This window comes from Chenopodium album, chromosome 9 (assembly GCF_948465745.1).
Source record: "Chenopodium album chromosome 9, dcCheAlbu1.1, whole genome shotgun sequence".
NCBI classification, from domain to species: Eukaryota; Viridiplantae; Streptophyta; class Magnoliopsida; order Caryophyllales; family Amaranthaceae; genus Chenopodium; species Chenopodium album.
The window spans coordinates 58985519-59013391 of NC_137842.1; the positions used below are offsets into that span (position 1 = coordinate 58985519).

A 27873-nucleotide genomic window follows, 5' to 3' on the forward strand; every position below is an offset into this window, starting at 1 on the left:
TTTTTTTTTTTTAACATTATTCATTTAAAAATAATTAATTTTTATTAAAAAATAACAAAAACAAAAACCCAACAGCTCCAAGCCCCTAACCCTATGAACAACCCCCCTTCAACAGTCACTACCACCACCTTCTCCCCTACCTTCACTTCCAACATCCATTACCGCAACCACGAACCCAGATGTACTGTTCGTCGACAACCATGTTGTCTATATCACAACCCCACCCCGCACCCCCTTACAAACCCAACCTTCTGCCGAACTCCTTTTACCTTTGAACCTCCACGCCGACCACAGATTGCCTCCCTCCTTGGAATCCAGACAAACCAAGCCTCCCACCGACTCGGGCGACTATCTTCTTACAACCCCCACGTCGACCATTTATCTCCTTGGAACCCCCCACAAACCAAGCCTGTTATTGTGGTTTCTGCTGCCGGGTTAGTGGTGCTGTGAGTAAGGGTTGGGGCCTTGGAGAGGTTGCGGACCGGGGAATGGGGAAGAAATAAACGGGAAGGGGAAACATGGAAGGGGGGGGGGGGTGGATTTTTTTTAATTAAGGTTTTTTTTTTAAAAAAAAAAAAATTTGAAATGATTATAATGTTAAATTTTAAAAAAAGTTTAACCAATCATAATTTGATACGTGTCCAGTTCACCTATGAAACAGGTCACCTTTTTGTAATTCTATTTATAGAAGATTTATGTCAAAGGTTGTTTTATTTTGGAATAATCAAAATGTCGTTTTATTTTGGAATAATCAAAAAAAAGGTTGTATTATTCCTAACAATTTTTTCATATTATTAAACCAAATCAAGATCCGCCAAAGTTTGAATATTGTGTGGGAATAGACCCGTACAAATACGCTCCGAATCTACCTTGGTTTCCCATCTAGCAACTAAGTGGGAAACCATATTTCCCGCTCTTCTTGCATGAACACTCTCAAAAGAAGAAAAGACATTAAACAAACTACATATATATGAAATGAAACATGAATTATTATTACAGAACTAATTACCTGAATATGTATTTTAAAACTGTGCTTACACTACAAATTTTAAAAAATATTATATATTAGTAACAACAGAAAGTATAATATAGGAAAAGTTATCACTATAAATTAAAAAATTACTAGATAATTATTAAAATAAAATAAAATAAAATAAAAAACTTGAAAGGTCCAAGTTTTTCGATTTTTCTGATTGGTTGTTCTATTTTTTACAAAAATTGAAAGAAATTTTATTATTGATATTTTCCCTTAACTAGAAGCGTCCAAGTTTTTTTTAACTAAGGGTCTAACATTTTTGCACACAGTTAATTAAAAGTCACCGGAAAAATAATTCTAGACCCCAATCATCACTAAGTTGTTGGGCCCGTATGAATATACGACCCAGTATACTTAGGGCACCAATTCAAGTTCAAGTAATTCAGCAAAATAAACAAAGCGGCTTGATTGGAATAAACAAGGAAAGCAAGATCAAGAATATCATTCAAGAGGATACTTGCCAAGAATACGCCTACAAAACAAGGAACGGAATAAATCAAGAAGATCTTCTACATTTTGAATATATTATGAATATCTATGTAACCCTAGGAATCCCTAGGTATAAATAGGAAGAGTTAGACATTATAACACTCATGTACGCTCGCACATAATTCAATATAAGTTGTTTGCTCTACTTTTGTCCATGGATCTGTGTCCCTACTGAACAAGGAGGCTTGTCCTTACTCAGTATTGTATCTCTAAACTTGTCTCTTTGATCTTATTGAATACTTATTGCTTGCTTACTAGTTATTTAATGCTTCATTATCGTTCTTAATTGCTTTATATATTATTGGTGGAATGATTGTTATTACCCCTCAAAACCTAGCAAATTCTTAGATGTCCTAGCTGAGATTTGCCTAAACAATTCGGCGCCCACCGTGGAAACTGTATGATCAAGCGAATCCTTATTGATAATGAAAGCTCTGCAAACATCATCATGCTTGATACCCTGAAACATATGAACATCGACGAGAAGAACATCATCAATAAGTCAACAATACTAGTAGGATTCAGTGGGGAAACCAAGAAAACAAGTGGAGAGATAACATTAGCTACCTATGCAAAAGGAGTCAACTTACAAGTCAAGTTCCTGGTGATCGACACTTTGTCATCATACAATATGATCCTAGGCAGACCATGGATACATGAGATGAAGGCCATCCCCTCCACGTACCATCAAGTCATTAAATTCCCTACCAGGTGGGGTATTCAAGAAATCAGAGGAGATCCTAAGGAAGCCAAGGAATGTTACAAGATCGCACTAAAAGCAACATCTATAGAAAAGAGTTCAGCATAGCAACTAGAGGGTCAGTTGGGCCAAGAGAAATTGAGCATAGCAGAAGAACAGGAAGCCACGGAAGTCCAGTTGAACCCCAACCATCCAGATCAAAAGGTCAGAATAGGATCAGAATTGAATTTAGATCTCCGTTAGCAAATTTATGACTTCTTAGAAGAAGAAAAAGATGCGTTCTCTTGGACCCACGAAGACATGAAAGGTATCTCCCTAGATGTGATCACTCAAAGACTGAACGTAGACCCAATGCATGCACCAGTAAAGCAAAAGAGAAGGAAATTTGCGCCAGAAAGGAACAAGATCATCAATGAGGAAATTCAAAACCTATTGAAGACAGGAAAGATCAGAGAGGTGAAGTACTCAGAATGGCTCGCTAACGTGGTAGTAGTCAGAAAAAAGAACGGAAAATGGCGAATCTGTATTGACTTCACAGATATTAACAAGGCATGTCCAAAGGATCCGTTCCATTTATCTCACATTGATGCCATGGTAGACGCAACAGCAGGGCACGAGCTGCTATCCTTCATGGACGCATACAGTGGATACAATCAAATCCTCATGCACAAAGATGACCAAGAGAAAACCGCTTTCATCACTAGTCAAGGAATCTATTGCTACAAGGTAATGACTTTTGGATTGAAAAACGCAGGAGCGACATATCAAAGATTGGTGAACAAGATGTTTGAGGAACAAATTGGAAACACAATAGAGGTCTACATTGACGACATGGTAGTTAAATCCAAGAAGGCAGATGATCACGTCAGAGACCTTAGAGAAGCCTTCGCCATCCTGAAGCAGTACGTCATGAAGCTAAATCCCACAAAGTGCACATTCGGAGTACAGTCAGGAAAGTTCCTAGGGTACATGGTTACGCAAAGAGGAATAGAAGCCAGCCCAGACCAAGTCAAAGTCGTCCTGGACCTGGAACGACCAAAGTCTAAGAAGGATGTACAGAGCTTAACAGGAAAAATTGCACCACTAAACAGGTTCATCTCAAAATCCCCAGACAAGAATAGAGCCTTCTATGAAGTCCTGAAGAAGAACAAGGAATTCAAATGGGAACAAGAGCACGACGAAGCATTTCAGAAGCTAAAGGAGTACTTGGCCAACCCGTTGATACTCTCTAAACCAAAGGAAGGGGAGCCCCTCCAATTGTACCTCGTAGTATCTGAAGGGACGGTCAGTGCAGTCCTCACAAGAGAAGAAGACAAAGAGCAATTTCCAATCTACTACGTAAGCAAAACCCTACTCAGTGCGAAAACGAGGTACGCATCCATGGAGAAAATTATTTTAGCTTTAGTTACTGCCTCAATAAAGCTAGGCCCATACTTTGAAAGCCATTCTATACGAGTACGAACCAACTATCCCATCAAAGCCATCATGAGAAAGCAAGAAATGTCAGGAAGGATGGAGAAATGGGTCCTACATCTGAGCAGGTACGATATACAATACGAGCCCAGAACTGCAATCAAATCACAAGCCTTGGCAGACTTCGTAGCAGACTTCAACCCAGCCTTTGAGGAAGAAGCACAGAAATAAGTATTGGCATTACAGGAACCAAAGGCTACGCAGAAGTGGACACTCCATACAGATGGCGCAGCAAACATACGCGGTGTAGGCCTATGAGTGGTACTGACATCACCGCAAGGAGACAAAATAGCACAGGCAGTAAGGTGCAATTTCAAGGCCACCAACAATGAAGCCGAATACGAAGCACTAATCACAGGGTTAACTGTCGCAAGAGATATGAAGATACAACACCTAGAGGTAATCTCAGACTCCTTGCTCATGGTAAATCAAATCAATGGGGAATACGCAGCAAAGGACGCCAGGATGGTAGCTTACCTAGAAGTCACAAGGAAGCTCATTACGGAGTTTAAGGAATTTAAGATAGACCAGGTACCTAGAAACTTGAACACTGAAGCAGATGCCCTGGCGAACTTGGGGTCAAATATTAACCCAGAAGAATTTGGAGCTATCCCCCTAGTACATGTACTCTCTCCAGCCATAGAGAAAGAATCAACTATGAACGTCTACGAAGTTCAATCAGACTCTACAGGGAAGGAGGACGGTAGCTGGACAAAATCGCTAAAAGAGTACCTCTTAGACAAAACGGTACCAACAGGGAAAGTGGCAGCTCAAGCACTCGCTCTAAAAGCCTCAATGTATTGCCTAATCAGCAACGTACTCTTCAAGAAGTCTGTAGCAGGTCCCTTCTTACGATGCTTAGAAAAAGAGGAAGCACAACAGGTCCTACAGTCTCTACACAGCGGTGAATGCGGAAATCATTCAGGAGGGAGGAATTTAGCTAACAAAGCACTCAGAATGGGATACTACTGACCCAGCATGAGAAAGAACGTTGCAGAGTTTGCCAAGAAATGCTTAGCATGCCAAAAACGCGCACCTTTGACACACAAACCATCAGAAGAGTTACATCCAACGTTGACACCCTAGCCATTCATGAAGTGGGGAATGGACATATTGAAACTACCCCCGTCATCACGGCAGAGAGTGTACTTCTTAGAAATGACAAACTACTTTTCAAAATGGATCGAAGCAGAAGCGTACAAGGAATCAAGGATAAACTTGTCATCTCATTTATCAAAAGAAACATCCTAAGTAGATTTGGAGTGCAAGCAGAGATCATTACAGACAATGGGTCTCAGTTCATCAGCAACAAAACCATGAAGTTCTGTAAGGAGTGGAACATCTCCCTCATCATGTCTACACCAAGATACCCACAAGCAAACGGACAGGCAGAGTCAAGTAACAAGGTCCTTATAGGCAACATGAAGAAAATGCTAGAAGGAGTAAAAGGGAAGTGGGCAGATGAACTACCCAACATACTATGGGCAGACAGAACAACTCCAAAAGGAGCCACAGGTCATACCCCATTCTCATTGGTGTACGGATGCGAGGCAATAATCCCAACAGAAGTAGAAGTCCCCACAGCAAGGTACGGGTTGATGACAGAAGAAAGGAACCAAGTAGAACTAATGCACAACCTGGACACAGTAGAAGAACTAAGGGAAGACGCAAAAATGAGAATGACAGCATACCAGCAAGAAGTAGCAAGGTCCTTCAACAAGAACGTCAGGGCAAGAGTCTTCAAATTAGGAGATTGGGTTTTCAGAAAGGTGTACGAAAATACCAGAGAAGTAAACGCAGGAAAATTAGCACCCAACTGGGAAGGACCCTACGAAATCATCAAGGTAGTAGGCAATGGAGCTTACAGACTCAAAAGCGCAGAAGGAAAGGAGGTACAAAGAAGCTGGAACGCATCATACTTAAAGCTCTATCATTTCTGGAGAGCGTAGGTATGTAGTTATCATTTCATTTTCGTTTCTTTTTACAAAATAGTCAAAAAAACAAGAACACAGGAAAACAAGCAAAAACCCAAAAAAAAAAAGAAGAAAAACAAAAAAAAACAAAAATCTCCAATAGCCAAAGGCAGCACGACATGTACTCTTCTTCACCTAAACTTTGTCAATTCAATTTATATTCACTACGAGTACTAACTTTGGCATCGGAGGGCCGTTAGGGAAACCCACGGCCACCACTCACCCAATTCTGTTTTGCAAGGACAAACAAGCTACGCTACCATACAAAGCACAAGAAGGCGACGACTATCATTCCTGCAAGGAGCGCCAGCAAAGCACTAGCAACACAAACATGTAAGCAATGTTACGTACGTACTACAACTGTACTACAACTGTAATACAACTGTGATGCAATAAGAAATACAGGCACAACATAGCAAAAGAGGTAAAAATACTTAGCAACAAAATAAGCAAATCATCCAGCTGCAACAAGGCAGCACAAAAACAAACAAATTATACAACTGCACTAGGGCAGTAAAAAAAACATTCTTCAAAGAAACTTAAATATTGTTCACAACTAATAGGTGACACAGCACCATGGAAACTAATTTTCGCTACAAGAATCAGATCAAATAACGACGGACCGGTTTCGACGGACCTGAAAATCCGTCGGAAAAATTGATATTTCCGACGGATTTATTTTCCGTCGGATAATTCCGACGAATTTAAAAATTCCGTCGGAAATTTCTGACGGAAAATAAATCCGTCGGTCGGACGTTCCAACGGAATATTCCGTCGCAAAAGGTCATTTCCGACGGAAAAATATTCCTTCGGAAATTTTCGACGGAAAAATCCGTCGGAACATGTAATTAAAAAAAAGGAAAAAAAATATAAATATACTGCCTAACCCTAATCCTTTCTATCCGCCCCTTTTCTTTTTCCCTCACTTCTCTTTCCTCTCTTTCTCTCTCCTCATCCCCCCTCCTTTCCGTTCTTCTCTTTCTCTCTCCTCCGTCCGCCCCTTCTCTCCTCCTTTCCTCTCTTTCCTCTTCTTTCTCTCTCCTTAACCCTCCTCCTTTCCTTTCTTCTCTTTCTCTCTCCTCATCCCCTCCGTGACTCCATCCGGGCTTCTCTTTCCTCCTCCTTTCCTCTCCTCTTTCACCCCCTACCACCACCACCAACAACAACACCATAAACACCAAGCAACAACAACAAAGACTACAACAATACCGACGACCACAACAACACCGGCGACCACAACAACAACGGCGACCAAAACAAGAACGACGACCACGTACATGCGCATAGATCTAGTAAATTTTTTATGAAATTGTAATGTTAATTTATAAATTTTATTAGATGATTTTATAATTATATATTTCCTTTAATTTTTGTGGTTTAATTATCATTTTTTTTTAATTTTCTTTATGAAATTCTTGCTAAATTTGTAGATCTATTGGTTTTGATTTATTTGTGTGGTGTTTTTCGATTTTATTGTCTCAATTTTCGTATTTTTGGGTTGATTTTCGATTATGGGTTTTTTTTTTTTTTTTTTTTTTGCTAAGTTTTGTGTTTTTTGGGCTTTATTTTTGGAGTGGTGGTGTTTAAAGGTGGGAAGGGGCTAGGGTGGGTGTCGGTGGCGGTGTTTGAAGGTGGATTAGTGGCTAGTGTGGGTGTCGGTGGTGTCGATGGTGTCGATGGTGGTGTTTGATGGTGGGAAAGGGGCTGCTGTGGGTGTTGGTGGTGATGTTTGAAGGTAGGAAAGGGGCTGCTGTGGGTGTTGGTGTGCAGTGGGGTCTGGTGGTGCGGGGTGGTTGCTGGTGATGTGGGCTGGTGGTGGGGTGGTGGGAGGCTTTTTTTTTGTTTTTTTTAAAATAATTTTCCGACGGAATTTCCGTCGCAACATACCGACAGAAATCAGTCCGTCGGAAACTTGCGACGGACTTTCTCGGGCCTGAAAATATTTTCCGACGGACTGAATTCAGTCGGAAAAAGCCCATTTTCCTACAAAATGTTTTCCGACAACTAGTTCCGACGGAAACACGATTTCCGACGGAAACCAGGGTGTTTCCGACAGAATTTTTCCATCGTTATTTGGCTGTTTTCTAGTAGTGTCTCCCCAGTGTTATCAGCAGGGACCTTCTCTTCAGCAACAGACTTGGAATCCTCATGACCATCCTTAGCTTGACATCCTCATTCATGGGAGAATCAACCTCTTCATCAGCATAGGCTAGCAGCAAGGTACCAAGAGCAGTAGTCTCTGCAGGGAAAGTTTTCTCAAAGGCAGACTTCTCAACATCATAGTCCCATGCCCCATGCTTCCCCTGCTGGTAATCCTCCATCATCTCCAAGCGCGCCTTTTCAAAATAATAACTAGCCGCATCAAGAGAATCGTTTGCAGCCTCCTTTAGAGTACCCTTCAACCCATCCCGATCTGCAAGGCACTGCTTGTTCTTGGTCCTTTCAGCCTTCAAAGAATCAGTGGCAGCCTTATACTTATCAACAAGGGCATCACATTCCTTCTTCATAACATCATAAGCCTGAGTGAACTCTGACACCTTGCTCAATACACCAAGGCACGACTGAAAACTCTGCAAAATATCACAACAAGGTCTAAAGACGCAAAGGGGCACCCAAATTGATTTCCCGATTTTTTTTAAGGAGTATACTATACCTGGAAAGACTACGCGGCAGCCTCTTGAAAAAGGTCAGCGAAAGTCTGTGAGGACTGGCGCTCCTTGAAGGATGGGAAGAGCAAGTTACCTTCATGGGGAGCCAAAGAGTCATAAGAGAAGTCAGCAGCATCAACGTCAGCAGGGATCTCAAGCTTCCTCTTAAGATTGGTACGAGGAGGGGGTGGAGGAGGAGCACTCCTTAGAGGCTTCACATTAGCTGGAGCAGGGACATCCTCTGAACCCTTAGAAGAAGCCCGCGATCTAATGCGACCCAAGATAGAGGAAGAACTAAGCAGTTCATGAGACCTCAATGACCGGGAAGTATCTACAAGAAGCATGACAAATTGAAAAGGGAATACAACAAAAAGTACAAGGTCTATAAGGAACAATAACAAATTTTATAAGAAGCATAAGAAACACCGATACAACAAACCTAACAGTGCATATAGATCAACCCCAAAAGGAAAAGCAAACAGGGGGACGATAATATTCCCAACAACAACATAAAGAACGTAATCGACATACCACAAGCAGATTTGCAAACAAGAGCAGCACAACAGCAATGTGTAGGGATAGTAAAAAAGAAAACAAACCTTGAGACATAGCAGGAGCAACCTTCTGTTCAGAATCAGAATCGTCCAGGGACTCTATCTGGATAACTGCCTCGAGCTGTGTCAATTTGATGAAAGATCTCTCGTCCACACTCAACTTGTACAACTTGTCAACCAAAGATGGAGATTGAGAGCGTTGCTTCAACTTACTCACTGCAACTATCAAGCAAATAAGCACAAATCAACAAAGAAGGAAAGCAAGACACAGAAAAACAAGAAAATAGAATACCTTCAGCCGCAACAGTGTCAATAAAAAAATCACAATCATCACCCAACGAGTCAATCCTCACAAAGAAAAACTTGTGATACCACTTCTTGTCAAACGCCTTCTCCAAGTCAGTCACCAAAGGACCAACACCATCCTTCAAACGAAGACCAACCCGACCCTTACCACTAGTCCTAATAGTATAAGGATAGCATAAATCCCTCTCATCAAGTTCTATACCCAATTTCACACTCAGCAAATCAAGAATTCTCAAAACCCTCCAAGTTTGGGGCAATAACTCACAAGGCGAAACCCTAACCCTAGACAGAAATTGACGAACAAGGGGAGAGAAAGGGAAGGTATGCCCAATCACATAGGGATACTCGAAAAAGCACACCCAACCATGGGCAGTCCAGTCAGCTCTTTCCCTAGAAGATGGAATTTTCACCACCACTCCATCAGGAAATCGCGCAACTGCAGCAATCTTTTGAACCTCCTCCTTTGTCACTGTTGAAGGATAAACATCCTTAGCAGGGAAGACATTCTGCGCAACCAAAGACGGCTTCTTCACACCCTCGTCAACCCCAGCAAACAATACTCTTACAGTACCATCCATCACAAAAACGCAAGAAAAGCAAAGAAGCAAAGAAACAGAGAAGAACAGAGAAGAGAGAGAAAATACCTGATGAAATTCGAAATTGGGGCAAAGAGTAAAGTGATTAGACGTAAGCCTGCACACCCAATAAATACTGAAGAGAGAAGTAAACCGCCCTTCACGATTATTGAGGAAATTGCCTTAAAACTGCCACCACATCCCTTATTTTTGTTAACCATTGAAATAACTTCCAAAATTCGAAAATCCCTCAACGACTTCTTTAGGTAATTTTCACCTTCAATGCTTGAAAATAAAAATTAGGGGCAATTGTTGGGCCCGTATAAATATATGACCCAGTATACTTAGGGCACCAATCCAAGTTCAAGTAATTCAGCAAAATAAACAAAGCGGCTTGATTGGAATAAACAAGGAAAGCAAGATCAATAATATCAATCAAGAGGATACTTGCCAAGAATACGCCTACAGAACAGGGAACGGAATAAATCAAGAAGATCTTCTACATTTTGAATATATTCTGAATATCTATGTAACCCTAGGAATCCCTAGGTATAAATAGGAAGAGTTAGACATTATAACACTCATGTACGCTCGCACATAATTCAATATAAGCTGTTTGCTCTACTTTTGTCCATGGATCTGTGTCCCTACTGAACAAGGAGGCTTGTCCTTACTTAGTATTGTATCTCTAAACTTATCTCTTTGATCTTATTGAATACTTATTGCTTGCTTACTAGTTATTTAATGCTTTATTATCGTTCTTAATTGCTTTATATATTATTGGTGAAATGATTGTTATTACCCTTCAAAACCTAGCAAATTCTTAGATGTCCTAGTTGAGATTTGCCTAAACATAAGTAAAAAAAAAATTAGACCCCAAACACAATATTTTCCAAAAAAGTTGGACCCCATTTGTGAACGTAGCTCTTAAAATCAATGATGAACAATTTTTATAATGCAACTTAAAAAAAAAGGGGTTGGGTTGGGTCACGCTGCGTTTGTGAACGTAACTCAATTTTTATAATGCAATTTGTGAACGTAACTCACGCAGAAATGGAAATGGTCAATCAAAAGTTGTAAAAGAAATAAAATAAAAGGATTGGTGAGCCGCATGTCATGTTTTTTTTACAGGGTTGTTTGAAATATGAATACCATATTATTTTAACGATAAATAATATGATCGGTTCATTTTTATACATTATAATATGAACACAATTAGTATTCTAATATCTACAATTCAAATATAATTTTTGAATATTTTAATCCAACATAAAATAAATTATTTTTGAGAAGCTGTAAAATAAGAATTAAAATTGCATAAAAAAAACTTAAAATTTGATAAATTACAAATGTTAAATATACTATTTTATACCAAAAATAAATTAATATGATTTATTACTTGGAGAAAATTGTGTGAATTATAAGTTATATAATCACTAATATATTATCAAGTTATATTTCAAACGATTGCTATAATTTTTTAGCGTCCCTGGACCCATATAATTATAATTGTTTTGTACAATTTTTCAATACTTGATTTGTAACATATTTGCTATGATTCAATTATATACTTGAGTGTATAATGAAATTTTCATGATTTATTGTGGGGCTAAAGGAGAAAGAACATACTCAACTTTCAAAACCATTATTATGAATACTATTTGTAAAGCAGCTATAAACAGACTAGGTTCGTTGGTTCACAAGGAAATGATCAATCATTACTTGTAATTAAAAAAAAAAAGTAATTCCACTTGTTCGTAAAATAAAATTAGTTGTAAAAGAAATAGTACTTCCACTAAAATTATGGGCAATGCGCCATTGATTTATAGTACAACCTTTCATATTATCGTATATAAATACATATGGTGATACGAGGTATATTATAATTTGCATTTACGAGAATATCACATTACTTTAGTAATTAGTATGATGTGCTATTACGGGGCAAAAGGAGCAACAACATACTTGCAATGGGTATTGTTGTTGCTGGTTGTCGTGCTTCATTCTAGTGTTGTTAAATGTTGTTTAGAAGAAGAACGCCTCGTTTACTCAAAATCAAATCCTACATGCTGTCGTATTTAGTCCCTGAATATAATAGCAGTGACTATGTAGAATCATGGAGCTTCGAGAGCAGTGGAGAGCAAGATGATTGTTGCAAATGGTCTGAAGTTCGTTGCAGTGCGTTCACTGGACGTGTAATTGAGCTTGTCTTAAACGGGAAAGTGATGAGATACGATGATTTAGCGATGAGGAAGCCATGGCTGTTCAATGTAACGCTATTCCGTCCTTTTAGCCATCTTGTATCTCTCGACTTGTCAACTAATGACATCAATGGCTTGGTAGATGATAATGGTATATTTCGTCACCTCATAATTAACTCTTATTCTATTTTTATCTAGTTCTTGCTATCATAATATGATTTGAGTGTATGTAATTACTCTGTACACTGCTACAAAAACTAGAATAAGAAACGCAAGATACAAAACAGTTAACTTGGATAGGCGTTTTATATGACTAGATAGTTTGCCTTTGTCTTATAACCGTTTAATAAGTGATACCCAAATAAAAATATAGTTTTAAATATTAAGTAGTTCAATATGTAAAATGTTCTTTTTACAACCCTTGACTGTGTGCTTTATTTCTTTTTATTTATTTTTAAATTGTTTTTGAATTAAATTTATTTTCGTGTAGAAATTCCTTATAATAATTTTAAAAAATCTCCTCTTTTATCACTTTAAGTTTCCCCTTATATATACTCTTTTCGTTCTTGAAAGTTCGATTCACTTTGCAATTACACAGTCTCCAATGAACATTTTTGACCCTAAAGAACTCTGGTTGTGTATAAGTGAAATTTATAAAAGTTGATATTTGAATTATTTATAATAAGGGGAATCTAATATGATCTCATATGCTAATTTATTTGTATAGCTCTTAAAATGTGATCAAAGTTATTTTATTTTATCTACATGAATAGTAACTGAGTTGAAGTTTCATAAACAAAGGTAGTAAATTTTATCTATAAAACTGGAAGAGAGAGTGATTGGACATAGTTTATCAGCAGGTGACTTTTATTGGGTTTACAAAATCTAATGGTAGAAGTTTTGATTACATGGTTAGAATTTTTCAATCTGCTTGAAGGATTTCTTAAGGATTAATATGTTTAAATCTAATACGTATTATATTACTAATATGGTCTCCGTTTTATATAATGTATAACAAAGGTGTTGATATGATTTTTAGGTAAAATTTATTTATGAGCGTTAAATATAGAGGAAAAAGATAGAGAAGCATGCATGCGATAAGAAAAGAGATAGAGAAAAGTGCCAACTTAAAAGGAAAATAAAACGTAACATTAGTTGCACATAATTTATAACATTTGTTTTTAGGTAAATGTGGCACATAAGAGCATCTCCAATGGTTTAATTATAAAGACTTGCTTGCAATTTAAAAAAAGTTTCTAGCTACATGCTTACCATTGGAGAACAAAATATTGAGTAACATGCAAGCAACTGTAGCCCAACCAAGCTACATGCTTGATTAAAAAAGTGACAAATAAAGTTCACTCATATTGTAACATGTGTATAATTATCTATTTATTTATTAAAATTTTATTTTTTGTAAACTACAATATATTGTGGCTTACCGTTGGAACAATTTGTTGCTTAAAAAATATTGTAGCTTAGAAATTGATGTGGAAAAGCAAGCTACAAAGCATTGTAGCTTGCTATTGGAGATGCTCTAATATGAAACTGATCTAGAATATTATTTACGTTTAGTAACGTAGTAACTATTATTGTGTCATGTTCTTTAGGCTCAACAGAGATCTCAACCTTGAAGAATCTACAAGTTTTAAAGTTGGATTACAACTATATTTTTGGGACTGGCTTCATCTCTACTGTAGGTGATCTTACGTCACTTAGGACTTTGAGCCTCTCGGATGCAATTTTTAATGAATCAAGCTTCCCATTATTATACCAAGGTACATCCATGTTTTAATTGAAGTGCTAATTCTTTTTCCATGTCACATCTTTTTGGTCAATCATCTTTTTAATTTTTTTTTTTTTTTCCTTTTTAGAATTGGCAAATTTGAGAGAGCTACAAGTACTAAACTTGAGTTATAATTATATCTCCGGTAACATCCAAGGTAACTTACCTCATCAGATCAGTAGCTTAGGTTTCTATCATCTCAATAATACATATTAACAAATACTCAGGTCCATATAATATAGGGAAATTCCCCGTTTTGTTTCTCATAGAGGCATTTTCGTAAATAAATCAACAACTTTTTTATTATTGTGGGCTCCACAGTTGAATAGAGTTGTTGATTTATTTACAAAAATGTCATGTGAGAAACATCTCACCAGGATAAATCGGGGCATCCTCTATAATAAAGTAGAATTGTAGTTCATTATCATTTTAAATTGTTGTTTAATATGTTCATATACTATACCAACAAAAAATGATGGGTAATAAATCTTCAATTCTTCATCTATGGATGAGGCAATAGGAACAAGGCAACAAGAAATTATAATTTTTAATTGGAAATTTGACAATTACCACCTACTAATTTTTTTCATTTTAGCAATTATCACCTACTATTATTATTATTTTTTTTTTTTTTTGTCTATTCTTTTCTTAAACACCAAAAATTCTCACTTAATTAACTCTCAACCATCTTATAACGTCATTTGGACCCCACAAATAACCTTCCCTCCTCTTTTCCCTCCCTTTTCTTTCTTTCTCACTTGACACTTCACTTCCCTATTACTATATTATATGGGATCACTAGCTATTACTATATTACTACAAAAATTAATTAATTAAACAAGACCCAACACTAGCTATTACTATATTATATGGGATCACTACCATTATATTATACTTCTTATAGTATCCTAAATTTTAATCCTTCCTTGATTTTATTTTAATTGACCCATTTTGACTTTTATATTATTCACTATCCCTTCTTTGACCATACTTAATGAATAATATGTAAGAAAAAATATATTCATATGGAATTTTTTGAATTCGTCTCAATAAATACTATCATAATATAAGAAGTATGCTTTTAATACGGAGTAATTTTTATATATGGAGAATTAAAGTTATTTATCATTAAAGTTTTGCATTGACAAACGTGATAAAAGAAACATGTCAAGTTAAAAGGAACAAAGTAAGTACATAGTTTGACTGACGTATAGATTTAGGAAAGTTATGCATCTAAAAAAACGAGGAAACACTCATCGGTAGCAAAAATCTACATGTTACTGCTATGGTGATTGACTACTCTAACCACTCAACTTCCTATACAGGTTTTTGTGAACTGAAGAGTCTTTTGAAGTTGGATCTTAGTTACAATCTCTTTTCCGGAGATTTGCGGCTCTCTTGTCTCCAAAATTTGTCTACTTTACGAATTCTTGATCTTTCACATAATCAATTTAGTGGAAAATTCCCAAAAATGCTCAAAAGTTTTGAAGACCTAGAGTACTTGGACCTTTCTCATAACTATTTTGAAGGAAAACTTTCTTTAAGTTATTTGGCAAATCTTTCAAAACTAAATGTTTTACGGCTTTCAGGAAATAATTTACGGGTCCGAATAGGACCCTCATCAATTCGACCCACATTTCAGTTGCAAACTTTTGTCTTGAGAAATTGCAATATGAACAAATCATTTGAAACTTTTTGTGAATTTTTGTCACACCAAACCAATTTGACAAACCTTGACCTCTCTAGTAATAACTTATTTGGAGTTTTCCCTACTTGGCTTTTTATTAAAAATTCTAAGCTTAAGCTTTTGTACTTGTTAAACAGCTCTCTTTCAGGGAGCCTTCAATTTCCTCATTTTACTAATCTATCATTAGAAAATTTGGATGTTTCAAAAAACAATTTCCATGGTAAGTTACCTAAAAATTTTGGTTTGGTGTTTCCTCGACTCACACATTTAAACATGTCATGGAATCATTTTGAAGGACTTATTCCAAACTCAATAGGTCAAATTAAAGATTTAGGCTATATTGATTTGTCAAATAATAACTTCTCCGGGGAATTGCCAAGAAAATTGATTAGTGATTGTAAGTCCTTGGATAAACTCGTGTTATCTAACAACAATTTAGAAGGGGATATAATACCCGAGGATATGAACCTTCCAAGGTTGAGATGGATGAAGCTAAACAACAATCGTTTTGGGGGGACAATCAACGAAGCCCTTCGAAAAAGCTTTAGATTATTTCACTTGGATATTTCCAATAATAATGTAACTGGCCAACTTCCTTGGTGGATAGGCAACTTCTTTTATTTGGATACTTTGTCTGTGTCACAAAATAAATTGAATGGCCAAATTCCAAAGGAAATATGCGCAGTAGGTCATCATTATTTGGACCTCTCGCGTAATAACTTCAGTGGAACTATACCTTCATGCTCCAACTATTGTCAATTCTTCTACATGCAATTGCACAACAACAATCTCATAGGAGAGATACCGGATTCTCTATCAAATTGCTCGAGGTTACAAACACTTGATTTGAGGGACAATCACATTTCGGGTATTATTCCATTGTGGATTGATAAGCGTTCGAGCCTTATAGTGCTATTGTTGGGTGGAAATAATCTACACGGTACAATCCCCAAACAATTTTGCAAGTTGAGGTCTATAAACATATTAGATCTGTCGCGTAACAACCTCTATGGAGAAATACCCAAATGCTTCAACAATATATCTTTTGGGATGAAGACATTAATGGATTTTGAATATGCTTATTATGTATATCATGGTAATGATGGTTACTATCTTGAAAGGTATAATGTACTTGAAGAAGTAGAGTTTCTAGCAAAGAACCAATACCTTTCTTATGTCGGGTTTGGATTTATCTAGCAACGAGCTGAGTGGTGACATACCACCACAACTTGGTGAATTACAACACATCCATTCCTTGAATCTGTCACACAACATCTTATCGGGTTCCATCCCCTGTCATTTTTCCAACCTGCAGCAAGTCGAAAGCTTAGACCTTTCCTTCAATAATTTGAGTGGTGGGATTCCTTCTCAACTTGTTGAGCTCAACGCATTGGAGATCTTCAATGTGTCGTACAATAATTTGAGTGGAAAAGTACCCGTGACTGGACAGTTTGGTAGCTTTGATGAGAGAAACTATCTTGGTAATCCCGGATTATTTGGGTTCCCGGGAAGTGACTTGCACAATCAAACGCAGTTGCCTAGTACTACTGATCTTATCAAAGATGGAGGAGATGGAGATCACGACAGAACTTTTGTGGTAGACTTCTTATGGAGCTTTGGAATGTCGTGTGCAACTATTTTTTTAGCAACGGTTTTAATCCTCTATATCAACCCTCAGTGGCGTCAAGTTTGTTTTGATTTTGTCGATTGGTATGTTCTTTGGTGGTTACCAATCTCATGGCGTCTTTTGTATTAATTCTTCGTTTATCTATTTCTTGTAATTGTATACCAGTAACAAGCAATTATATAATCGCGAGTACAAAATCTTTATTGCCTAGTAATCCCACCATTTTCATTCTATAAAAAATTATCTAACCTAATAATGTTTGTTTGAAGACTGTATTTTGGGGCAGGGGATAACTTACAAGTAACAATTCCAAAACCAAAAAAAAAAAAAAAAAAATTAAAAAAAATTATAAAAAAAAATAAATAAATAAATCTGCCACAGCCACACTAGTAGCATAATATAGCTTAAGAAATCGTAAGGTAGCTCTTTAAGATTACATTTGGTTTCTAGTATGGGCTAGTGAGTAGTGATCATTATAGGGATCAAACTTTTCAAAAATGGACCATAAAAAAGTCAGAGTGGTGTCAAATAGTTGGAAAATTCTTAGATGCACTGGCTGCACCAGCCATTAAACACCCCCATTTATATAGAAAATGCACATGGAATTTGTTGTCTTCATGTTCTTGTTAGGGAATTCAGATACTTCTATTACTTTAACTTTACTTGGAGTCTCCTTGAGTCTTCATAGGCAGGCTAATCTTCCACTTCCTAAGTCAATCTTCACCTGTTCTAATTTCGACACTAACAAAAGGCTCATTAGTTGAAGTTTGCTATTTAGTGTTCATCATTATCAAAACTCTAAGCTTCAACAATTATTTAATGCAATAATTTGGCAAGATCCAAGAGGTAGCTTTTTACAACATTAATTGTTTTATAAGGTAGTTTCTTACAACATCTATTGTTTAAAAGATAGTTTCTTACAACATTTTCTTATAAGGTAGTATTTCACAAAAATTGACTTGTAAAAGGTAGTTCTTCACAAAAAGTCCCCCTCAAAAAAAATTGAAAAATCATGAAATTTGAGTAAGAAAAGTGATGAAAAAAGAAAGGCAATATTTGTCATGAAATTGTGTTTTTCTTGAACAAAAAGAGTTGAATTATGTGAATAATGGCTTTGTTTGTATGTTGTTGGAGGATATAAGGTATTTTTAACCCGTTATTTGTTTATATATGTAGTGAGATTAGGATATTTCTTATCTTTTAGCACCACATTCCCAAATAACATCTTCTCATCTTGTTTAACCAAGCTTACCCTTATTTGGAAGTTCATGACCTCTATGTTTGCATCATCATCCAACAAGTGGAGAAAGTATGTTAGCAAACCTAAGGAAAATGATTGTGTGAAGTTGATAGGTATTTATGGTTAGGATGAGTGATTATTTGTTATAACCTTTGTAAACACATGAGTGGCTTTTCTAATTCAATTTGGACAACTAAAGAGAGATGCTATTCATATACGATTATACAACGGAGTTGGTTAGGGGAGATGTGCAGTAACTCAGTAAGATTAGTAGTCAATTCCGAGTGCTTGAAATATTGGTGGTTTTACAATAAATGGTTTGCATTTCATATTTTCATTTGGTTTTGATTGGTAGCACATGTATTCTAGATTGAGAGGCTATCTTAGCTTGTCTCCCATTGTGTTTCATGATCAAATGCTTGAAGACAAACAATATTCTAACTTGGGAGAATTTAATATATCGTGCATTATGCGTATTTTTATAGTCATTTTAGTTAGTTTTTTAGTCTAGTTTAGTTGACTTTGGTCTATTTGGCTGGATTTGGTTTAGTTGCGATGATTTGTGCATTTATGGATAGCTTCAACTTTTTGATGTATTTCATAATTAACGGGACTAATTTGGATATTTCATTATGTTGTGTATCAACACCGAGGCTCGTGAAGATCAATGATTGAAGTAAGATCATTTGGAGCAATCTTTAAGTCAAGCACGTCCATGTTGGATAAGGCATGCAGGGATGTGCTTAATCAATAATGGAAGTCAAGAAGCCATGAAAAGAAGAAAAATGTACAGGCACATTCGTGCTCAATGGAGGCATGTCTGTGCCCGAGTAGGGTGTCCATGCCATATGTGGGCATGGACGAGTTGATGCGAGTGAAACGCGATGTTGTGCAGGCACATCTGTGCCAATTTCCTCATTGATGAATAAGATTATAAAAGTTGCCTCACATTTTGAAGAGACATGTCTATGCCCTATATATGAGAAGCACTTCTGTGTGTAAGCGAATGCGAAGATGCACGTTCGTGCCTTTGAGAAGACACGTCTGTGCTATTGTGAAGGATGTCATGGAGCTAATATATAGGCACATCAGTGCCCCAGTAGAGTAGATCTAGACGCTTGCGATCTGGCATGTCTGTGCCTTATTTTGACATGTCCATGCCTGGATGTGCATTTTAGGCGGTGTAGACTAATTCTATTTTTTTGTTGATTTTTTCTATTTTAGCATAAATACTTCTTTAGTTCCTTAAATTCGTTTAATTTTATGAACTCTTAGACCTAGTTTTCTCTCTAGAATTTATTTCCATTACAAATTAAGATTCAGTACTTTCTTACTCGTATTGATTTCTTTATTTATTAAGTATGTTTTCTTTAATTCTTGTTATTCTTTTTATTATCATGAGTAAGTAGTTTCCTTATCCTAAGATCTAACAGAACCCGAATATGATTTGATTCATGAATTATTTCTCTATATTCTCTAATGATAATTGTAATTGACATGCTTAATTAATTGTGCTTATGGCAATAGTAGATTAGAGATAATTAATATTTTTATATTAATCCATTGATTTTATTGCAATGAGGGTTGGGTTTTAACAAATTTAATTTGAATAAATCAATTAAGGGCTTCAAGTTCATCACGAGAGTAGTTGAATGAATAATTATGAAGCTGATTTTGTGCTTAATGTCTCTAATTTGCATGATTCCACGAGAGTAGGCTTGATTGTGATTAAGGAAGCCATTGATAACTCGAGAGAGACCTTAGATATCTTCTAGGGATTAGTTTTCCAGTTGTCGATTGTATTATTATACGTTAAGGGTAGAATGACTATGCATTGGCTATATTCGTGGTGATGCTTGATCTCGGATGTTTTTATTATCAAATCCCTCTATTACTTAGATTAATTGTGTTGTTTTGTTAATTAGTTTAGTATATATACTTCTTATTATTTGAATCGGTTCCTTGCTTAGTATTTGCTTGTGTCGTTATAATTAGTTAAACCATAGTCTCTTGAGATCCGACCCTTATCTACATAGTTAATAGTCTAGTTAGCTTTATTTTGAGAGGTATTCGACAAGCCTATCAATGTGATTTAGATAGTAGCAACAACCACCACTCTCACTTGTTTAAGACTAAGCTACCTATCAACAATACTTGTAGCCCATCAATTTTAGGACTACTCCACCACAATTCACAAGTATATAATTAATTTATTTTATTAATAAAACAATATAATCGATTCATTTTTCAAATTATAATATAGACGCAATTAATAAAACATTGAATACCCTTCCAGAACACACAAATTGTCCATCATATGTGATCAATATTGCTCCTGTTCATGCACTAGACGACCACGTAGTTGGATAGTTGCGTCACATAGATTTGAAATCATCAATGGTCATCAACCCATTCAATGGCGCGGCAGCAGTAGGCATAGTATGATGAATAAGCGTCGAGCCTTCTTGATGCATCATAAACTCTTCTAACTTAGATCTCACTTCTGTAGGAAAACGAACAGGACGATAATTTTTGTCCAGTAAAACACCAACTGAATTCGCTTCAAGGATCGGCTGTTATACCAAGATTGTAGAAGTTGTTAATTAATTAGCAAGCTAGAACAACAATACAACACAGAAAAATCTACAGTAGTCGTCTTAATATAATTATAACTATACTTAATGTTTATTGGCCGGTTTTTAAATAATTTTTTTGTTACTCAAACTTATTAAAATGATTTTTCTTCTTTAAAATTCAAAAAAGTTTTGGAGATTAATTTTCAGAAATTTCAAAAATCATTTTTTTTTTTTTTTCATAATATTTTTCCGAAAGAAATGGATTTTTTAAAAAAGAATGACCAACAAAAAATTATTGAAAAATCGGCTAATGAAAATTAAGTATAGTCGTATAGTGATAGTCATTTTAAGAATGAATACTATGAAAACCTCTCACGAAACATGGACTAATAGGACTATAGTGTACTAATTTTATTTATTTATTTTTTTTTTAAAAAGATGAGTATCAAACCTCATGATTCGGCAACTTGTAGATAAAATGTTCAAAGAATACTCGAGCAGCCGAGTATTTCGCTAGCTTTACCTTCAGAACAAACTTGCCTCCACCCTAGATTACACAATATAAAAATATATGTATATATATAAATGCCTAAATTAGTTACTTTGTTCATCCATAAATTTTCATTAGGCCAAGCACAAGCATTAAGACATTTCTATTGTGTGGTGCATATCTATTGTGATTTGTGAATGTAATAGAGTGGCCGATTGGTTTGATCCCTTTGAAAGAGTTTATGGAATATTTTCCTCAAAGGGATTCTCATTGACAGTGTACAATATATAACCGAATACAAGGCATAACCTAAGGCTACAAATTAGGAAAAGCTATACATGAATATTTACTTAACATAACAGGAATATATTTACATATATATCTTAACAATAACGGGTGTTATCTAAATACAAATTACAACAAAGGTAAGTTTTAATAATGTCTAACAAATTCAGTTAAGTTTAGATAAGTGAAAATCAGGTGAATAAAACACAACCTTATTAGCTTAAATAAAGTTTCATATTAAAATCAATTGGTAATAATAAAGAAAAAGATATATACGCACTCATCGATCGCTACCTACCTTGAGAGGTGCCAGGAAATTGAGAGAAAGTTTTGACAGTGCTATTGTACCAACACTGCTTTCAACTGTATTACCAGCCAGACCAAGTCTTTCTAAAACCTCATGATGCGCTATATATATATATAACATAACAGTGAATCTGTGAATGTTTCAAAAAAATTAAAATCAATACTCAGTATATATCAATAATGTACAAAAAAAAAAATGTATATAATGCGGTATTTGCATTTTTGCTGAATATCAAATGAAAATTCTACAGTAGCTATCCTCAAAATGACTACCATTATATCAATTTTTATAGGCTGATTGTTTATTTATTTTTTTTGTCAAAATTAATTATTAATGTTCTTTTTCTTATTAATTTTTTTTCATATTAATTTATGAATCATTTTTATATTTCATTAATAATAAAAGCTGAATTTTGGAAATTAATTAGGAATAGTATTTTTTAAAATCAAAAATTTTAAAAAATAAAAAAGGGCAAATAAAAATTTTAGGTTGAACGAACATTTAAGGATAGATGTAATACCTATGAAACCAAATGATGTATTTTAATTTAAAAACCAAATGTTGTATTTTGTAAAACAAAATGATGTACATACAAAACTAAATGTAAAATTCATACTTATACACAAGTATGCCAATGATATTTGTACTTCTATATATCAATTATAATCCAATTATATTATTGAAATTTTGGTATACTCTCTTACCAACATTTTAATAATGCATCACGTCATCACTTAACTGTTTTGTTACAAGACCATATAACTAGAGTAGATGCATGTTTTGTTACTTAGTACTTATCAAGTTGACAATAACTAGAATAGGCCGCATTATTAACAACACCATATTGATCCAATTCATAGTCCCGTACTTTGAGTTCAATCTCTACGAACCCACTCATCCTGGCGATACGAATACAATACAATATTGAATTAGTAGAATGTTATTAAGAGTGTCCAAAAACGTGAAATAACTAATATTACTCTGTATAAAATATGACTTTCACCAATTGATCTCCTATTACATACGAAGTATTTTACGAATATATACAAGAATAAAGAAAACACTTAAATCATGATTGTAGTGAACAAATATAAGTAATATACTAAAAGATGAGGAATAATTACTGATTTGGTAAACATTGTTGAGGACTAAGTGAGGAACGATGTGGTGGGCAGCATCGGAGGCTAAAATTGGACGACTGTGATAGGGAGATTGGGTGATTTTTAGAAGAAATTGGTTTTGCATGTGACATTACATGAGTTGGTAAGATTGTGAAGCTAGAAAGGGCTTGTAGTATAGGCATTTTTATATAAGTATTATTTTGTGTAGTCAGTTAAGATATGTAGAGTGAAAGAAAAGTTGAAGATGAAGAAATGTTTGCAATAGCTTGTACATTATATAGTACCGAGCTATAATTAAGAATATTTTAATTATGTGATTAGTAATAACAATGGATTATTTTAAGTAAAGTGGTTGTTTCACATTATTTTAATTAAGTAAAGTCTTGGTTATGACAAAAAATATAGTTTTGAAAATAAGTTAATGACGAAAAAAAAGTCAATGGTCTTCTAACATATAATTTTTAGATTTCATAGGTATTATGATTATATCTTTTAACTAAGTATTATATTTTGAAATTACCTAAGTTAGTTGCCTAATAAAGTATACATTGTATGATTAATTTTTATGGTTCTTCGTTCCTATTAGAATTCTGCTACTACAAGTGTGGTCATTCAGGATCACCTGGGGAATCATATTATCAATCAAACTTATAATTTAGGTTCTTGTCCGGCCTTCCTTGCCGAAACTATTGCCCTTCGAAATGGCCTCCTTCTTGCTAGGGAATTTAATATTTCTAATATTTTTATTGAAGGTGAAGATCTTACTGTTATTAATATTTTGCAGGGTCATTTCAGCAGTCCATGGAAACTTCAGCTTCTTATGGCAGATGTCAAGGCTAGTTTGGATTTTTGTATGAATTTTCAGGCAAGACACATCTATTGGGAAAGCAATCGGGCAGCAGACTATGTTGTCTCTCTCGGCTACTCTACTCCGACTCATCAAAATATAGTTTTTTTAGATAGTAAATTTTCTTATTTTTTACTCCACTACAAGAAAAAAGCAAAATTGCGACGGAAAAAGTTCGTCGTAAAATATGTCAATTCCGTCGTAAAGTTGGTTTACGACGGAATTCCGTCGTAAATGGTTGTCGGAAAACCCTTTGTAGGAAAATGGCCATATTACAACGGAATTTTCGTCGTAAACCAACTTTACGACGGAATTTACGACGGAAATAATATCGTCGGACTTGGAATTGGCCTTTATTGAAGATCCGTCGCAAACTTCCGACGGAAACGGTTCCGTCGCAAACTTTAGGTTACGACGGAATTTTCCGTCGTAAATTATATTTTACGACGGAAAATTCCGTCGTAATTTATAATTTACGACGGAAAAAAGCCTCGCAAAATATAATTTACGACGGAAAAAGCGTCGCAAAATACAATTTACGACGGAATTTTCCGTCGCAATGTACATATTTGTGACGGAAAATTTCGTCGTTATTTATAATTTGCGACGGAATTTTCCGTCGTAAATTGTATTTTGCGACAGAAAATTCCGTCGCAAATATGTACTTTTCGACAGAAATTTCCGTCGCAAATATGTACATTACGACGGAAAATTCCGTCGTAAATTATATTTCCAGCCCAAAACAAATTTTTGTAATTTTCTGCATTTTCAAACCTGAATTTTTTTAATGATAAATCGACAAAAAAAAAAACTAAATATTGAGTCCTAAAATTGTTGTTTTAAAAAAATTAATTACCGACCTACGAAATTATATTTATGTACATATATATATAATAATTATGTCCTAGTACAAAAGATAGTCCACATTTTGGTATCTATACCAAACAAAAGCTAGGTTAGAGTGATTCTATGCTAGACTAAAGCTAAGCTACGCAATCGCCTGGAAACCCTGGCCTGCTCCACCACCACCCGGGTCGTTCCTAGGGTCTCGATGCTGAGGATGAATGGTGGAACATGAGTCGTTGTTGGTGAGACGACTCATCATCTCATCCAAACTCTCCTTGTGTCTCCTCTCCATTTCAGCCATTCTGGCTTCCATTTGAGTTTGGAGAGCTTGCACCCTGTGTTCCATCTGGTCTTGCATTTGAGAAATGACAGACGGCGTGTATTGCTGTGAAGAACGGGAACCTTGACCCATCTGTTTGCCATAGTAGAGCTCTGCACTTTGGCCAAGTCCCTTCACACGCCCCTTCTTATTGCGCCCACCCACCGACTCCCAGTACAACTCATTGGGACTCTTCTGAATCCCCTGACTCCTTGTTTCTTCGAGCTTCTTCTGGTAGGTCTCCTACAAAATATTGAAGATAAAAAAAAATATTGTTAAAAAAACAACCAACAATATAAGCTAAGGTTTCTTTCTTCTAACATTCCAATATCACATACTTTTAGGTGCCTAAGGATAGAAATTAAGAAAATTAAGCACATAAATCAATTTTCAACCCTAACTCATCCAAAATCATCCAAATTTGGCCTATATGGCTAAAACCATGCCTATTTTCTATGTTTTCAAGAAAATGTAAGGTTTCTTTCTTCTAACATTCCAATATCAATTGCTTTTAAGTGCCTAAGGATAGAAATTAAGAAAATTAAGCACATATGTCAATTTTCAACCCTAACTCATCCAAAATCATCCAAATTTGGCCTATATGGCTAAAACCATGCCTATTTTCTAAGTTTTCAAGCAAATGGACTCGTTCTTTCTTCTAACATTCCAATATTAATTTCTTTTAGGTGCCTAAGGATAGAAATTAAGAGAAATAAGCACATATGTCAAATATCGACCCTAACTCACCCAAAATCATCCAAATTTGGCCTATATGGCTAAAACCATGCCTATTTTCTATATTTTCAAGCAAATGGACTCGTTCTTTCTTCTAACATTCCAATATCAATTGCTATTAAGTTCCTAAGGATAGAAATTAAGAGAAATAAGCACATAAGTCAATTTTCAACCCTAACTCATCCAAAATCATCCAAATTTGGCCTATATGGCTAAAACCATGCCTATTTTCTAAGTTTTTAAGCAAATGGACTCGTTCTTTCTTCTAACATTCCAATATCAATTTCTTTTAAGTTCCTAAGGATAGAAATTAAGAGAAATAAGCACATAAGTCAATTTTCAACCCTAACTCATCCAAAATCATCCAAATTTGGCCTATATGGCAAAAACCATGCCTATTTTCCAAGTTTTCAAGCAAATAGACTCGTTCTTTCTTCTAACATTCCAATAGTAATTGCTTTTAGGTGCCTAAGGATAGAAATTAAGAGAAATTAGCACATATGTCAAATATCGACCCTAACTCATCCAATATCATCCAAATTTAGCCTATATGGCTAAAACCATGCCTATTTTCCAAGTTTTCAAGCAAATGGACTCGTTCTTTCTTCTAACATTCCAATATTAATTGCTTTTAGGTGCCTAAGGATAGAAATTAAGATAAATAAGCACATATGTCAAATATCGACCCTAACTCACCCAAAATCATCCAAATTTGGCCTATATGGCTAAAACCATGCCTATTTTCTATGTTTTCAAGCAAATGGACTCGTTCTTTCTTCTAACATTCCAATATCAATTTCTATTAAGTGCCTAAGGATAGAAATTAAGAGAAATAAGCACATAAGTCAATTTTCAACCCTAACTCATCCAAAATCATCCAAATTTGGCCTATATGGCTAAAACCATGCCTATTTTCTAAGTTTTTAAGCAAATGGACTCGTTCTTTCTTCTAACATTCCAATATCAATTTCTTTTAAGTGCCTAAGGATAGAAATTAAGAGAAATAAGCACATAACTCAATTTTCAACCCTAACTCATCCAAAATCATCCAAATTTGGCCTATATGGCAAAAACCATGCCTATTTTCCATGTTTTCAAGCAAATAGACTCATTCTTTCTTCTAACATTCCAATAGTAATTGCTTTTAGGTGCCTAAGGATAGAAATTAAGAGAAATAAGCACATATGTCAAATATCGACCCTAACTCATCCAAAATCATCCTTATTTAGCCTATATGGCTAAAACCATGCCTATTTTCCAAGTTTTCAAGCAAATGGACTCGTTCTTTCTTCTAACATTCCAATATTAATTGCTTTTAGGTGCCTAAGGATAGAAATTAAGATAAATAAGCACATATGTCAAATATTGACCCTAACTCATCCAAAATCATCCAAATTTGGCCTATATGGCTAAAACCATGCCTATTTTCTATGTTTTCAAGCAAATGGACTCGTTCTTTCTTCTAACATTCCAATATCAATTGTTTTTAAGTGCCTAAGGATAGAAATTAAGAGAAATAAGCATATAAGTCAATTTTCAACCCTAACTCATCCAAAATCATCAAAATAAGCATATAATGAGTTCTACTTTGCTAATTTGCCATATATCAACTCATATATTAAGTGTTTACCGCAATCCTTTTTGCTTTGTTGTTGGCAGCCACTTGGCTTTTTCCACGCACTTCCTTGAAGTGTGTCTTCAAGAAAAGATCATGGGCATTTGGTAATTGGCCTTGGTTTTTTGCAGCCTTTATATGTACATGCAGAAAGTCAATGAAAACATGTTAGCCCACCAAAATTCATTAATAGACAAATGACTTAATTGTTACTGGACATATTGTAGGAACCTTACCATCCTTTTAGCATGTTGTACAGATGACATTGAACCTTGAAAGTGGGTCGGTTCAACGACATTTTCCATGGATCCGCCTCTTCGGTTCTTCTTGTTTTGTCCCGACCGCTTCCTATATTTTGAATCGGTGGCAACAATTCGCATCATGCCTTCGTGGACATCCTTATTAAGCCATCTTGGTTTGCGACCATTCAGCCTGTG

At 35.4% G+C, this 27873-nt stretch overlaps 4 protein-coding genes across 4 annotated transcripts; 2 read left to right on the forward strand and 2 right to left on the reverse strand.

The window, feature by feature from the left end:
• Window positions 1–4076: 4076 nt before the first annotated feature.
• On the forward strand, window positions 4077–4670 carry LOC145557807 (uncharacterized). The gene has a single exon (XM_081618987.1). It carries the CDS (start codon window positions 4077–4079, stop codon window positions 4668–4670), a length of 594 nt encoding a protein of 197 aa, XP_081475113.1.
• Window positions 4671–11820: 7150 nt separating this feature from the next.
• Window positions 11821–17184, forward strand: LOC145557808 (uncharacterized). Its single transcript, XM_081618988.1, has 5 exons — window positions 11821–12106; window positions 13566–13733; window positions 13830–13898; window positions 15067–16514; window positions 16582–17184. Exons 1-5 carry the CDS (start codon window positions 11821–11823, stop codon window positions 17182–17184), a joined length of 2574 nt encoding a protein of 857 aa, XP_081475114.1.
• Window positions 17185–20637: 3453 nt separating this feature from the next.
• Window positions 20638–22851, reverse strand: LOC145559975 (acyl-acyl carrier protein thioesterase TE3, chloroplastic-like). Its single transcript, XM_081621237.1, has 4 exons — window positions 22755–22851; window positions 21945–22057; window positions 21323–21418; window positions 20638–20868 (listed from the first exon to the last, which is right to left on the reverse strand). The coding sequence occupies exons 1-4, from the start codon at window positions 22849–22851 to the stop codon at window positions 20671–20673; spliced, it is 504 nt and encodes a 167-aa protein (XP_081477363.1). The 3' UTR covers window positions 20638–20670.
• An 831-nt stretch (window positions 22852–23682) lies between these two features.
• On the reverse strand, window positions 23683–27819 carry LOC145557809 (uncharacterized). The gene is made up of 4 exons (XM_081618990.1): window positions 27673–27819; window positions 27452–27568; window positions 24996–25329; window positions 23683–23696 (listed from the first exon to the last, which is right to left on the reverse strand). The coding sequence occupies exons 1-4, from the start codon at window positions 27817–27819 to the stop codon at window positions 23683–23685; spliced, it is 612 nt and encodes a 203-aa protein (XP_081475116.1).
• Window positions 27820–27873: the final 54 nt, after the last annotated feature.

Bases quoted from the DNA above. Each gene is read 5' to 3' on its own strand.
- LOC145559975 (XM_081621237.1), bottom strand. From the start codon at position 22,851: ATGAGTGGGTTCGTAGAGATTGAACTCAAAGTACGGGACTATGAATTG. The intron at 21,419-21,944 runs GTAGGTAGCGAT...TGTGTAATCTAG, and splicing joins ATTTCCTGGCACCTCTCAAG to GGTGGAGGCAAGTTTGTTCT. The intron at 20,869-21,322 runs GTTTGATACTCA...TTGGTATAACAG, and splicing joins ACAAGTTGCCGAATCATGAG to CCGATCCTTGAAGCGAATTC.
- LOC145557808 (XM_081618988.1), top strand. From the start codon at position 11,821: ATGCTGTCGTATTTAGTCCCTGAATATAATAGCAGTGACTATGTAGAA. The intron at 12,107-13,565 runs GTATATTTCGTC...CATGTTCTTTAG, and splicing joins TGGCTTGGTAGATGATAATG to GCTCAACAGAGATCTCAACC. The intron at 16,515-16,581 runs GTATATCATGGT...TAGAGTTTCTAG, and splicing joins ATTTTGAATATGCTTATTAT to CAAAGAACCAATACCTTTCT.
- LOC145557807 (XM_081618987.1), top strand. From the start codon at position 4,077: ATGAAGATACAACACCTAGAGGTAATCTCAGACTCCTTGCTCATGGTA.
- LOC145557809 (XM_081618990.1), bottom strand. From the start codon at position 27,819: ATGATGCGAATTGTTGCCACCGATTCAAAATATAGGAAGCGGTCGGGA. The intron at 27,569-27,672 runs GTAAGGTTCCTA...GTACATATAAAG, and splicing joins TACAACATGCTAAAAGGATG to GCTGCAAAAAACCAAGGCCA. The intron at 25,330-27,451 runs GTAAACACTTAA...AATATTTTGTAG, and splicing joins ACAAAGCAAAAAGGATTGCG to GAGACCTACCAGAAGAAGCT.